This window comes from Salvelinus sp. IW2-2015, linkage group LG12 (assembly GCF_002910315.2).
Source record: "Salvelinus sp. IW2-2015 linkage group LG12, ASM291031v2, whole genome shotgun sequence".
In the NCBI taxonomy this organism is placed as follows: Eukaryota; Metazoa; Chordata; class Actinopteri; order Salmoniformes; family Salmonidae; genus Salvelinus; species Salvelinus sp. IW2-2015.
Genome location: NC_036852.1, coordinates 12,421,222 through 12,436,949, shown reverse-complemented (window position 1 = coordinate 12,436,949; position 15,728 = coordinate 12,421,222). Strand labels below are relative to the sequence as shown.

The following is a 15,728-nucleotide window of genomic DNA, read 5'->3' as shown; positions in this document are numbered from 1 at the left end:
AGTTCGCTGCAGCTAGCGACTGGAACGAGCTGCAACAAACAGTTTTATCTCAATCTCTTCATTCAAAGACTCATTCATGGACACTTACTGAGAGTTATGGCTCCTTTGCGTGATGTTTTATTGTCTCTACCTTCTTGCCCTTTGTTGTCTGTTCCCAATAATGTTTGTATCATGTTTTGTGCTGCTACCATGTTGTGCTGCTGCCATGTTGTGTTGCTACCCTGTTGTTTTGCTACAATGCTGTGTTGTCATGTGTTGCTGCCATACTATATTGTTGTCTTAGGTCTCTCTGTATATAGTGTTGTGTTGTCTCTCTTGTCATGACATGCATTTTGTCCTATATTTTATAATATATWTTTTTTTWATTCCCTGTCCCCGCAGGAGGCCTTTTGCCTTTTGGTAGGCCGTCATTGTAAATAAGAATTTGTTATTAACTGACTTGCCTGGTTAAAGAAAGGTTAAATAAAKAAAAGAAAAGAAAAAAGTGAGTAATTATGCTGTTGATGATGTATTAAACCACCCAGAAATATCAAAGATACAGTCGTCCTTCTGAACTGAGCTGCATAACAGGAAGAAAACTGCTCAAGGATGTCACCATGGGGACCATGGTCACCATGGGGACCATGAAGAATACAAATATACAGAATAAATATACCGAATAAAACATGCATATGTATGCAACAAGRCACTAAAGTAATACTGCAAARAAACACGGCAAAGGAATACACTTTTTGGCCTAACTGCCACCTTATTTTCAATGATGGTGTTGGCTGCATTGTGGTATACGTTCGCTTGATATTGGCAAAGACAAAAATAAATGGGATGGAGCTGAGCACAGGCAAAATCCAAGAGGAAAACCTTCTTAAGTCTGCTTTACACCAGACACCGGGAGAGGAATTCACCTTTCAGCGGGACAATAACCTACAACACAAGGCCAAATCTACACTGGAGTTGCTTACCATGAAGACAGTGAATGTCCCTGAGTGGCCAAGTTACAGTTTTGACTTAAATCTGCTTGAAAATGTATGGCAAAACTTTAAATTGCTGTCTAGTCGTGATCCCCAAAACCTTGACAGAGCTTGAAGAATTCTGAAAAGAATAATGGGCAAATCTTGTACAATCCCGGTGTACAAAACACTTCGAGACTTACCCAAGATTACTCATAGCTGTAATCGCTGCCAAAGGTGTTTATAACATGTGTTGACTCAGGGGGGGAATGATTTTTTAAATTTTCATTCATCTTTAAAAAATGTTCTTCCACTTTGACATTACGGAGTGTTTTGTGTAGATCGTTGGCAAAAATGTCAATTAAATCAATTTTAATCCCAGTATGTATCACAATAAAATGTGAAGAAATCCAAGGGGGTTGAATATTTATCATGCCCACTATAGACCACAGACATTTGATAGTCAATAAAGTATTCCACAAAGAGCATAAACACCTGCAGCTAATCAGATAGGAGCAAACAAGCAAAGAAATGCACAAGAATTCTGCTACAGCCCCCTGTGTTCCCCCTATACAGGGTCCATATTAGGAAGAAGTCCTGCTGAGACTGAGGCTGTCCTAATGTGGACACTGTACCCCTAGCCCCCTTCACAACTAATCAGTAGGCCCCCGCGGTGCTCACTGTGGTATAGCTGATCTTGGACATGGACGAAGGACCAATAGTCCCTGTCACTGTCATCTCATCATCCCGGCCGTTCCGCATCCCCCGGCGGCGCCGACAGCAGGGCGGACGGCAGTGGGCGAAGGTGGTGAGCAACGCCTTGCGGAAGCGTGTATTCATAAAACAATAGATAACGGGGTTAACGCACGCCGATGTGTAGCTCAACAGGTGGATGAACGAGATGGGTGCCCCCGAGAGGAGCCGGTGGGCTGAGCTGATGTGGAAAGCCTTCCACGTGTTGGCCGTGTACAGGGGCATCCAGCAGAGGAAGAAGAGGACGGCAGTGACGATGAGCATGCGGATCACGCGCTTCTTGGCCAAGAGTTTAGCCTYCGAGGTATTGCTCCGAGGGTGCTCAGCGGATACTCTGGGTTTGGGAGATGCCGGAGTAGGGGTGGTGAGGGTAGACAGCTCCATGGACKGTGGCTTCTTYGGCATCTGGATGTAGCAGCCATCATCGTCTGTGTCGTTGTTGCTGGTTGTCGCGGTGGTTTTTACTCCGTTCTTCAGTGCTGTGGAATGTACATGGAAGTGTGTAAGTGGGTCTACATTGGGTGTAAGTGTGTAGGTGAGTGTATGTGTGTATGTTGAAGAAAGAGTACATGACTAATAATAGCATAAGCAAAGAGTTGATGACATAAGCCTGCGTTGTGGGGAACATGCATACACAAACAAATAGGCCTTATGAAAAAAKAGTTACTCTATTATTGCAAAACCCTTACCCTGGCCCCAGCCTTATTTTTTCCTGTTTTAAAAACCCTAATCCTAGTCCTTGCTCWCATTGCTTCTACCCAGCACAAACCTATTTCAAAACCCCAAAACCCAATCCCTTACCCAAAACCTTAACTTCACTTATGTAATTTAAGAAACAAATTAGATGTTCAATCAAATCCACAACAGGAGATACATGTGGTGTAGGAGTCTCACCACTGCTCTCTCTGTTTTGGTCCAGCTCAAACTTCATCCCCCGGCACAGCTCTCTGGAGATGAGTCCATAGGCAACGATCATCACCACCCCAGGGATGAAGAACAAGATTAAAAGCAACAGCATGTACCTGAGAAAAAAGGAGAGAGAGGGGAAAGAGGGAAAATGAGAGAAAGAAGGAAAGAAAGAGGGAGGGAGGGAAAAAAAGAGGGAGAGAAAGACAGAGGGGAAAGAGGGACAGGAAGCCAGACAGGAAGATAAAATAGTGACTTTGATCATTGTGGTCATAGCATTTTATAATATTTCTATGGTGGTCATTAACATTTTACCAATTATCTTTACATCATCCGGATGCTATCAACTTGGCCGTATACAAAAAAAGTACAAATCCACTATTGTTCCTTCCACACACTTTGAGAATAAGTAGAGAGGAAGCCCTTATGTTGTGTTGTGTGCAATTATAATGGGTGCGTGGGTGTTTTCCTCTGAACATCCTCCATGGATGGTTCCTTTTTCATCTCCCGTCAGCCTTTGCAGCAGGTTAGACTCTCATTCATTCATCAATGCAGCCTCTGATACTCAAAGCTTTTCATCAGTACTCTGTTTGATAGTGGGTCACATATCAGGGGTGGGGGGACAAAAGGTGACAGGAAGCAGGGACATACAGAGAGGAAGTAAATAGAGGTTAGAGGTTTCGGTTCATCTTTTGTTTAGTCTTTGATCCTGATTCTCTGTCGTCAGAGAGGAACATGGAAGGGAGGAACAGGTGCTACACTAATATTTCTGTTTCACATTATTTGAGGATTCTTCATGGCTGGCATCATTTGTAAGCATAATCATAATTACACACTCTGATTTAATAGCCAATTTGGGGAGTAGCCCGTAATGGACTCGAACAGTTCCTGTGACTGTCAGTCCAACACCTTAGCCATTACACCAAGATGCTCAGCCTCAAAAAGGTCACCAAAAGTACAAAAGTACTAAGTACTAGTTGTGTTTCAATAGCATCTTTTCTGAAGTATATTGTAGTAACTGAAAATGATAGATATTATATTTTGTGTGCTTGTTGATGACATCTACTGTCACCGCTGCTATGATCATTTTTTGAATATCAATACACATTATAATATAAATCCGATAAAAAATATTGTACCTGCCACTGTAAAGAGATACATTGCATTGGGAAAGTATTCAGACCCCTTCCCTTTTTCTACATGTTGTTAGGTTACGGCCTTATTTTAAAATGGATTCAATATTTTTTTAAATCCTCATCAATCTACACACAATATTCCATAATGACAAAGCGAAAACAGGTTTTGAAGTTTTTGCAAATGTATATAAAAAATATTCAGAGACTCAAARTTGAGCTCAGATGCATCCTGTTTCCATTCATCATCCTTAAGATGTTTCTACAACTTGAGTGGAGTCCACTTGTGGTAAATTAAATTGGCAAGACTTGATTTGGATAGGCACACACCTGTCTATATAAGGTCCCACAGTTGACAGTTTCTGTTAGAGCAAAWACCAAGCCATGAGGTCAAAGGAATTGTCCGTAGAGCCCCGAGACAGGATTGTGTTGAGGCACAGATCTGGGGAAGGATGCCAAAACATTTCTGCAGCATTGAAGATCCCCAATAACACAGTGGCCTCCATCATTCTGAAATGGAAGAAGTTCGGAACCACCAAGAAATCTAAGAAGTTAGGCCACGTGGCCAAACTGAATAATCGGGGAGTAGGGCCTTGGTCAGGGAGGTGACCAAGAAACCGATGGTCACTCTGACAGATCTCCAGAGTTCCTCTGTGGAGATTGGAGAACCTTCCAGAAGGACAACTATCTCTGCAGCACTCCACCAATGAGGCTTTATGGTAGAGTGGCTAGATGGAAGCCACTCCTCAGTAAAAGGCACATGACAGCCCGCCCGGAGTTTGCAAAAAGGCACCTAAAGGACTCTCAGACCATGAGAAACAAGATTCTCTGGGCTGATTAAACCAAGATTGAAGTCTTTGGCCTGAATGCCACGTCTGAAGGAAACCTGGCACCATCCCTACGGTGAAGCATGGTGGTGGCAGCATCATGCTGTGGGGATGTTTTTCAGCGGCAGGGATTGGGAGACTAGTCAGGATCGAGGGAAAGATGAACGGAGCAAAGTACAGAGAGATCGTTGATGAAAACCTGCTCCAGAGTGCTTAGGACCTCAGACTGTGGCGACGGTTCACCTTCCAACAGGACRAGGACCCTAAGCACACAGCCAAGACAATGCAGAAGTGGCTTCGGGACAAGTCTTGAAATGTCCTTGAGTGGCCCAACCAGAGCCCGGACTTGAACCCGATCGAACATCTCTGGAGAGACCTGAAAATAGCTGCGCAGCGACTCTCCCCATCCAACATCAGAGCTTGAGAGGATCTCCAGAGAAGAATGGGAKAAACTTCTCATACAGGTGTGCCAGGTTTGTAGCATCATTACCAAAAAGACGAGTCTGAAATTGCTGCCAAAGGTACTTCAACAAAGTACTGAGAAATGSGTCTGAAAACTTATGTAAATGGAATAGTTATGTTTTTTATTTATTTATACATTTGAAAAAATTAGGGTTTTGCATTCATACAGTGCTTTGTTATTATGGGGTTTTGTGTAGATTGATGAGGGGAAGAAAAACTATTTAATACATTTTAGAATAAGGTCTGAATACTTTCCGAATCCACTGTATATCCCCAAAGGACTCTTGTGGTTGTAGTGTAAAAGAAAAATAAGTATAGTCTGGGGATGGGGTGGGAGGTTCTGACAGGCCGCAATCAGTGAACAACTAAACTCAGCAAAAAAAGAAACGTCCTCTCACTGTCAACTGCGTTAATTCTCAGCAAACTTAACTGTAAATATTTGTATGAACATAACGAGATTCAACAACTGAGACATAAACTGAACAAGTTCCACAGACATGTGACTAACAGAAAGGGAAAAATGTGTCCCTGAACAAAGGGGGAGTCAAAATCAATAGTAATAGTCAGTATCCGGTGTGGCCACCAGCTGCATTAAGTATTGCAGTGCATCTCCTCCTCATAGACTGCACCAGATTTGCCAGTTCTTGCTGTGAAATGTTACYGAACTCTTCCACCAAGGCACCTGCAAGTTCCCAGACATTTCTGGGGGAAATAGCCCTAGCCCTCACCCTCCGATCCAACAGGTCCCAGACGCCCTCAATGGGATTGAGATCCGGGCTCATGCCTAAGGCACATTCACACAGATGAGCAGGGACCCTGAGCATCTTTCTTTTGGTRTTTTTCAGAGTCAGAAGAAAGTCTTCTTTAGTGTCCTAAGTTTTCATAACTGTGACCTTAATTGCCTATCGTCTGTAAGTTGTTAGTGTCTTATCGACCGTTCCACAGGTGCATGTTCATTAATTGTTTAYGGTTCATTGAACAAGCATGGGAAACATTGTTTAGACCCTTTACAACGAAGATCTGTGAAGTTATTTGGATTTGTACGAATTATCTTTGAAAGACAGGGTCCTGAAAAGGGACGTTTCTTTTTTTGCTGAGTTTACAATCAAAGTAAYAAGGTCTGCAGAGAGAGAGCTTATTTTGTGTAAAACATAAGAAGTATGGTCTGGGGGAGAGAGACGAGAGTGCTCTATTAGGCTGAGGAGAACCCCTGGAGAATGTCAATCTTCCTTGAATTGCTCTGCTCCACAGCCTCTCTGTTTGATTATGGGCAAATTGTGCACAAACTTAACAGCAACAGTTTCTACAGAAAAAGCCTGRGCTTGAACTGCAGATGCAGAAACTCGGGCAGTGGAACTTTGTTCTAGCTATATTACTAATCGTAGACCATTGTTTACTAAACTGCTGATCTTTAGAGTGGAGTACCTTCCAAAACTGCTTCCCTAGCCCTGAGTCAATGCGAACTAATCTGTCCTAAAATATAATTGCTTTGCCTTAGATGTTGCTGTGGTGCTCCTAAATGTCCGGCTATRACAATTCTGTTCAGTCTTGCAGGGGGAAAAGGGAAGACTTTAATTTTGGGCAAATGTAATGTCAGTGGAAATATATTGAAAATAGCATAAAATGCTTCATTGCTTCCCTGATCAGAAAATATTTATTTTGAAACAGATCTATTCAATAAAAGCAATCAAACATAAAAACAAACCGAACAAACCCAAGATACTTTTTTGAACAAGGGACTGGCAATCTATGTTCCTTTGATGCCAGCTTACTTTGAAATTACCACACGAGAACTGACAATTAGTGTCAGGATATTATCTAAGGGACGGGTCAGAAGCCCGTTCTGACCACTGCACTAGAGGTCTCCAGTCAGAAACTCACTCACCACGTCTGTTCCACCCCACCGCTTGGCCATTCCAGGCGGCACATGTGCCCCGTAGTTCGGTCGGCTTTGGGGAAGGACTTGAGGTGGCTGAACACTGGGTAGGGCACCATCATGACCAACGACAACACCCAGATGGCAGCGATGACCCGGTAGGCGTGGGAACGAGTCTGCCACGCCCGCGACTTCAGCGGGTTGCAGATGGCGCTGTACCTCTCGGTCGCAATGGCGACCAGGCTGAAGGTGGAGATGCTGACGGAGAGCGCTATGGGAACGCAGGGAAGGCGGAGGGGTCAATAAGAGAGAGATTAAAATGACAGTATCAACAGTGATCAGACCTGGGTTCAAATAGTACTTGTTTTATTTTCTTTCTGTCTGGAGTGCCAGATGTACGGGGTTTAAACTTTTGGGACAATTCTATTGTCTCTATTGAGCAAGGCAAGTTCAATTAACTTCTTATGGCTGCGGGGCAGTATTGAGTAGCTTGGATGAAAAGGTGCCCAGAGGTGCCCAGCGTAAACTGCCTGCTCCTCAGTCCCAGTTGCTAATATATGCATATTATTTGTGTATTTGGATAGAAAACATTCTGAAGTTTCTAAAACTGTTTGAATAATGTTTGTGAGTATAACAGAACTCATATGGCAGGCAAAAACCTGAGAAAAAAATCCAACCAGGAAGTGGGAATTTTGAGGTTTGTAGTTTTTCAACTCATTGCCTATCGAATACACAGTGGGATATGGGTCATTTTGCACTTCCTAAGGCTTCCACTAGATGTCAACAGTCTTTAGAACCTTGTCTGATGCTTCTACTGTGAAGTGGGGCCGAATAAGAGGGGATTGAGTAAGGTCTACCATGACATGAACATGCTCTGACCATGCTCTGACAACACTTCCGGGTTGGAGCGAGCGGTCGCATTTCGCACTTCGCTCCGCAGGTAGTATAACTTTTCATTACATTTCATTATAGTACAACGGTTTGATTTGTCTGATCTTAGCAATTTCTTCTTAGCTAGCTACATAGCCGTCTTTGTATCAAAGATAATTGCGTAATTATCGTAATTCGTCGTCCTAACGTAGTCAACACTGCTATCTGGCCAGCAGCTAGCCAGCTAGCCAACGTCCACCGTCTACCGAATAGCAGCACTGTAGAAACTATTACACTCAACGGAACGACTTGATTAGTGTAGTGTTAGCTAGCTACATAGTTGTCTTTGCTGTCTTCGTATCCAACGATAATTGTGTAGTTTGAGTGTGTAGTTTTAGAGTGATTATCTTAATTTACCGAGGTTAGCTAGCCAGCTATTTGTCGTCCTTAACGTAGGAAACACTGCTAGCTAGCCACAGCTAGCCAACGTCTACCGAATAGCAGCACTGTAGAAACTATTACATTCAACGGAACGACTTGATTAGCGTAGTGTTAGCTAGCTCAATAGTTGTCTTTGCTGTCTTCGTATCCAAGATAATTGTGTAGATTACAGTAATTATCGTAATTTACAGAGGTTAGCTAGCCAGCTATTTTGTCGTCCCTCTAACGTAGGAAACACTGCTAGCTAGCCAGCAGCTAGCCAGCTAGCCAACGTCTACTGTCTACCGAATAGCAGCACTGTAGAGACTATTACATTACAACGGAACGACTTGGTTAGTGTAGTGTTAGCTAGCTACATAGTTGTCTTTGCTGTCAAGATAATTGTGTAGTTTTTGAGTAATTGTCGAGGTTACCTAGCCAGTTACCGAGGCTACCTAGCCAGCTACACTTTCAAACTAAGTCAACAACGCGCCACTGCTAGCTAGCCTACTTCAGCAGCACTGTATCATTTTTAGTCAATAAGATTTCTTGCAACGTAAGTTTAATTTCTGAACATTCGAGACGTGTAGTCCACTTGTCATTCCAATCTCCTTTGCATTAGCGTAGCCTCTTCTGTAGCCTGTCAACTATGTGTCTATCTATCCCTCTTCTCTTCCTCTGCACAGACCATACAAACGCTTCACACCGCGTGGCCGCTGCCTGGTGGTCCAGCGCGCACGACCCACGTGGAGTTCCAGGTCTCCGGCAGCCTCTGGAACTGCCGATCTGCGGCCAACAAGGCAGAGTTCATCTCAGCCTATGCTTCCCTCCAGTCCCTCGACTTCTTGCACTGACGGAAACATGGATTACCACAGATAACACTGCTACTCCTACTGCTCTCTCCTCGTCTGCCCACGTGTTCTCGCCACCCCGAGAGCTTCTGGTCAGCGGGGTGGTGGCACTGGGATCCTCATTCTCCCAAGTGGACATTCTCTCTTTCTCCCCTGACCCATCTGTCTATCGCCTCCTTTGAATTCCATGCTGTCACAGTTACCAGCCCTTTCAAGCTTAACATCCTTATCATTTATCGCCCCCCAGGTTCCCTTGGAGAGTTCATCAATGAGCTTGACGCCTTGATAAGCTCCTTTCCTGAGGATTGCTCACCTCTCACAGTTCTGGGTGACTTTAACCTCCCCACGTCTACCTTTGACTCATTCCTCTCTGCCTCCTTCTTTCCACTCCTCTCCTCTTTTGACCTCACCCTCTCACCTTCCCCCCTACTCACAAGGCAGGCAATACGCTTGACCTCATCTTTACTAGATGCTGTTCTTCCACTAATCTCATTGCAACTCCCTCCAAGTTTCTGACCACTACCTTGTATCCTTTTCCCTCTCGCTCTCATCCAACACTTCCCACACTGCCCCTACTCGGATGGTATCGCGCCGTCCCAACCTTCGCTCTCTCTCCCCCGCTACTCTCTCCTCTTCCATCCTATCATCTCTTCCCTCTGCTCAAACCTTCTCCAACCTATCTCCTGATTCTGCCTCCTCAACCCTCCTCTCCTCCCTTTCTACATCCTTTGACTCTCTATGTCCCCTATCTCCAGGCCGGCTCGGTCCTCCCTCCTGCTCCGTGGCTCGACGACTCATTGCGAGCTCACAGAAACAGGGCTCCGGGCAGCCGAGCGGAAATGGAGGAAAACTCGCCTCCCTGCGGACCTGGCATCCTTTCACTCCCTCCTCTCTACATTCTCCTCTTCTGTCTCTGCTGCTAAAGCCACTTTCTACCACTCTAAATTCCAAGCATCTGCCTCTAACCCTAGGAAGATCTTTGCCACCTTCTCCTCCTCCTGAATCCTCCTCCCCCTCCCCCCCCTCCTCCTTCTCTGCGGATGACTTCGTCAACCATTTTGAAAAGAAGGTCGACGACATCCGATCCTCGTTTGCTAAGTCAAACGACACCGCTGGTTCTGCTCACACTGCCCTACCCTGTGCTTTGACCTCTTTCTCCCCTCTTCTCTCCAGATGAAATCTCGCGTCTTGTGACGGCCGGCCGCCACAACAACCTGCCCGCTTGACCCTATCCCTCCTCTCTTCTCCAGACATTTCCGGAGACCTTCTCCTTACCTCACCTCGCTCATCAACTCATCCTTGACCGCTGGCTACGTCCCTTCCGTCTTCAAGAGAGCGAGAGTTCACCCTTCTGAAAAAACCTACACTCGATCCCTCCGATGTCACAACTACAGACAGTATCCCTTCTTTCTTTTTCTCTCCAAAACTCTTGAACGTGCCGTCCTTGGCCAGCTCTCCTGCTATCTCTCTCAGAATGACCTTCTTGATCCAAATCAGTCAGGTTTCAAGACTAGTCATTCAACTGAGACTGCTCTTCTCTGTGTCACGGAGGCGCTCCGCACTGCTAAAGCTAACTCTCTCTCCTCTGCTCTCATCCTTCTAGACCTATCGGCTGCCTTTGATACTGTGAACATCAGATCCTCCTCTCCACTCTCCGAGCTGGGCATCTCCGGCGCGGCCCACGCTTGGATTGCGTCCTACCTGACAGGTCGCTCCTACCAGGTGGCGTGGCGAGAATCTGTCTCGCACTACGTGCTCTCACCACTGGTGTCCCCCAGGGCTCTGTTCTAGGCCCTCTCCTATTCTCGCTATACACCAGGTCACTTGGCTCTGTCATATCCTCACATGGTCTCTCCTATCATTGCTATGCTGCGACACACAATTAATCTTCTCTTTCCCCTTCTGATAACCAGGTGGTGAATCGCATCTCTGCATGTCTGGCAGACATATCAGTGTGGATGACGGACACCACCTCAAGCTGAACCTCGGCAAGACAGAGCTGCTCTTCCTCCCGGGGAAGGACTGCCGGTTCCATGATCTCGCCATCACGATTGACAACTCCATTGTGTCCTCCTCCCAGAGTGCTAAGAACCTTGGCGTGATCCTGGACAACACCCTGTCGTTCTCAACTACAATCAAGGCGGTGACCCGTTCCTGTAGGTTCATGCTCTACAACATTCGCAGAGTACGACCTGCCTCACACAGGAAGCGGCGCAGGTCCTAATCCAGCACTTGTCATTCCCGTCTGGATTACTGCAACTCGCTGTTGGCTGGGCTCCCTGCCTGTGCCATGAAACCCCTACAACTCATCCAGAACGCCGCAGCCCGTCTGGTGTTCAACCTTCCCAAGTTCTCTCACGTCACCCCGCTCCTCCGCTCTCTCCACTGGCTTCCGTTGAAGCTCGCATCCGCTACAAGACCATGGTGCTTGCCTACGGAGCTGTGAGGGGAACGGCACCTCCGTACCTTCAGGCTCTGATCAGGCCCTACACCAACACGGGCACTGCTTCATCCACCTCTGGCCTGCTCGCCTCCCTACCTCTGAGGAATTACAGTTCCCGCTCAGCCCAGTCAAAACTGTTCGCTGCTCTGGCACCCAATGGTGGAACAAACTCCCTCACGACGCCAGGTCAGCGGAGTCAATCACCACCTTCCGGAGACACCTGAAACCCCACCTCTTTAAGGAATACCTAGGATAGGATAAAGTAATCCCTCTAACCCCCCTTAAAAGATTTAGATGCACTATTGTAAAGTGGTTGTTCCACTGGATATCATAAGGTGAATGCACCAATTTGTAAGTCGCTCTGGATAAGAGCGTCTGCTAAATGACTTAAATGTAAATGTATATGTAAATTTATTGTGCAACTGGGATTCCTGGGGGTGCATTCTGATGAAGATCATCAAAGGTAAGTGAATATGTATTAATGTTCTTTTCTGACTTCTGTTGACTGCACAAAATGGCAGATACATTTTTGTCTTGATTGGGCTCTGAGCGCCGACCTCAGAATATTTCATGGTTTGCTTTTACCGTAAAGCTTTTTTGAAATCTGACACAGCGGTTGCATTAACCTCTAACGAGTCCACAAACCCGGATCCGGGATCCCCCCATCAAAAAAGCTGACTAGCATAGCCTAGCCTAAAGCGACAGGGATATCGTATAATAAAATGTTCATGAAATCACAAGTCCAAGCCACCAAATGAAAGATAAACATCTTGTGAATCCAGCCAGCATTTCCGATTTTTAAAAGTTTTACAGGGAAAACACAATATGTATTTATATTAGCTAACCACGATAGCAAAAGACCCAATTTTTTCCCCCCACCATTTTCTTACTGCATAGGTAGCTATCCACAAATTCGACAAATAAAGATATAAATAGTCACTAACCAAGAACAACTTCATCAGATGACAGCTTATAACAGATGTAACGTCGACTGTTTATGTTGTTTTGATGTGTTATGGCAGGGCGTGTGTTTGGGTGGGCAGTCTATGTATCTGTTTCTATGTTGTTTTGGTTGCGGTATGGCTCTTAATAGAGCAGGTGTTTGCGTTCTCCTTAATTAAGAGTCATATTTAGGTGGTTTCTCACTGTTTGTTTGTGGGTGATGTCCCGTATCTGTTTATGTCTTGCACCATACGGACTGTTCGGTTTTCGTTCGTTCATGTAGTCTGTTCTGTCGTAAGTGTACGTTAGTTATGTAAGTTATGTTCAGGTTTCGTCTAAGTCGTTTTTTGTTTTGTATTTTTGAAATGTTTTGTTTCGTGTGCATCGTCGTAAATAAAAGATGATTTCCCTAATGCGATTTGTCTGATGATCCTTCTCTCCTCCTGTCGAAGGATGAGGAGAGCGACAGCCTTACAACGATTATTGTATAGCATATGTTTTGTTAGAAAAATGTGCATATTTCAGGTATAATCACAGTCACATTGCAGCTGCAATCTGAAATAGCGCCGAAGCAGCCAGAATAATTACAGAGACCAACGTCAAATAACTAAATACTCATAATAAAACATTTCTGAAAAATATATGGTGTACAGCAAATGAAAGACAAACATCTTGTGAATCCAGCCAATATTTCCGATTTTTTAAGTGTTTTAACAGCGAAAACACAATATAGCATTATATTAGCTTACCACAATAGCCAGAAACACAAGCCATTTACCAGCAGCAAAGGTTAGCGATCGTAACAAACCAGCAAAAGATATATAATTTTTGACTAACCTTCATAAACTTCATCAGATGACAGTCCTGTAACATTAAATTACACAATGCATACAGGGTTGTTCGAAAATGTGCATTGTAGCGGCACAAATCGTGGTTTATACAATGTGAATAGTAGCCAAACTTCAAGCAACTTGTCCGGGCCATCTTGGAGAGGCACCTAATCTAATCAATAACTAATCATAAACTTGACTAAAAAAATACAGGTTGGACAGCAAATGAAAGATACATTAGTTTTAATGCAACCGCTGTGTTAGATTTGTAAAATTAACGTTACTACGACATACACGTGCGTTACAGCGAGACCGTGCCGAAATTAATGGCGGAATATAATTTTACATTTTTCCACAGAAATACGAATTAACATCTATAATGTTCTTACTTTTGATGAGCTTCCATCAGAATCTGGGCAAGTTGTCCTTTGTCCATAATAATCGTTGCTCGGTCTGTAGAATGTCTCTTCAACTTTGGAACTAGCAGCAAACATTAGCTATGTGGCGCAGAGGTGTCCAACTGTTCATAACGCAGCACAAAGAAAATTCCGAAAATCGCATATACTCATGTAAACTGATATAACTCGGTTTAAAATACTACATTATGATGTTTTATAATACCTATATCGAATAAAAACAGAGCCGGATATATCTAACGCGATAACGTGAGCTTTCAGAATGCCATCCTGAGGTCTGTCTCGCGTCATGGCGAACGTTGAAAAGCCTGCACCCCCCGTTCCATGAGCCTTTATACTGCCTCAGATCTACCTAGCAACACCATTCCAAACCTCAAACTTGCTGACATCTAGGGAAATCGTATGCAGTGCTTGTCGACCAATAGAATAATTGCAAATTTAATTAACTGACCCAGGAACAGAGTGCACAATTTCAGATTTCTCACTTCCTGACAGGAAGATTGCTCAACTCGAGTTCTGTTTTACTCACAGATATAATTCAAACGGTTTTAGAAACTAGAGAGTGTTTTCTATCCAATCAGTAATAATAATAATGCATATTGTACGAGCAAGAATTGAGTACGAGGCAGTTTAATTTGGGAACTAATTTTTACAAAGTCGAAATGGCGCCCCCCTATTGACAAGAAGTGGATCTAAAATTCCATGTATAACACTTGATCTTTGGTCAACGTTTATTATGACTATTTCTGGAAATTGATGTGGCTCTCTGCAAAATCACCGGATGTTTTTGGAACTACTGAACATAACGCGCCAATGTATACTGAGATTTTTTTATATAAATATGAACTTTACTGAACAGAACATACATGTATGATGTAACATGAAGTCCTATGAGTGTCATCTGATGAAGATCATCAAAGGTTAATGATAAATTTTATCTCTATTTCTGCTTTTTGTGACTCCTGTCTTTGGCTGGAGAAATGGCTGTGTTTTTCTGTGATTTGGCGGTGACCTAACATAATAATTTGTGGTGCTTTCGCTGTAAAGCCTTTTTGAAATCGGACACTGTGGTGGGATTAACAACAATATTACCTTTAAAATGGTATGAGATACTTGTATGTTTGAGGAATTCTAATTATGAGATTTCTGTTGTTTGAATTTGGTGCCCTGCACTTTCACTGGCTGTTGTCATATCGATCCCATTAACGGGATTGCAGCCATAAGAAGCAGAAAACATATTTGAATGAAAACAAATACTATATTTCCAGGTCTGATAGTGATACACACTTTCTATATATTTGAGCAGGCTTGACACATCAGAGATGCCAGTAGGCCACCAAAAAAGGGAAGACAAATGGTGAAGCCTCTTTAGCTTATCATTAAGTAAAGACACGAAGTACATTACATTCCAGACAAATAGCCTCACACTGATGGAATCACACCGTTGTCGTTCTGTCCTGCTCAATGTTAGATCTCTAAAGTGCATTATATTACCCAAGGACACCCTTGTAATTGGTTTCAAACTTGACTGAAAACAATTTAGTGAAAATCTTCAACCCAAACTGTGTTTGCCTACATGAATATGTATGAAGCTGCACTGAGGGAGTGCGCTCAATCGGTCTGCAGTCAGACAAGGAGTCAGCAGTGAAGATAAATAGCATTAATAAAGGCATACTGTACCTGCACTAAACCAGCAGCCATTACCCACCACCCGAGACTCGCTCTAATATAGTCCACCCACTAATCCTCCCTCAGAAAGATCCACAACTTCAATACCAGACCCACCATTAGCACTCTGTCGTGACGTGACTATCATTAATGTGATGACATCTATTTTATCAAATCAATTAACTATGTTTAATTATTACGTGATTAACCTTTAGTTGGTACTCATCCCGGATCCGGGAGCACCCCCCACAGTAAAAAAGCTGACTAGCATAGCCTAGCATAGCGTCACAAGTAAATACAAGCATCTAAATATCATTAAATCACAAGTCCAAGACACCAGATGAAAGATACAGATCTTGTGAATCCAGCCATCATTTCTGATTT

General features: G+C 43.9%; 1 protein-coding gene across 1 annotated transcript in view; it reads right to left on the bottom strand.

Annotated features, from left to right (window-relative positions):
* Positions 1-1,553: 1,553 nt before the first annotated feature.
* The window catches only part of LOC111971121 (cholecystokinin receptor-like), a 46,701-nt gene continuing 32,526 nt past the window's right edge, over positions 1,554-15,728 (bottom strand). Inside the window, exons 2-4 of the mRNA XM_023997913.2 lie at positions 6,914-7,175; positions 2,595-2,722; positions 1,554-2,179 (exon numbers count right to left, since the gene is read on the bottom strand). Of these exons, the coding sequence (XP_023853681.1) occupies positions 1,605-2,179; positions 2,595-2,722; positions 6,914-7,175 (965 nt within the window). The 3' untranslated portion in view covers positions 1,554-1,604. The remainder of the gene's footprint in view (positions 2,180-2,594; positions 2,723-6,913; positions 7,176-15,728) is intronic.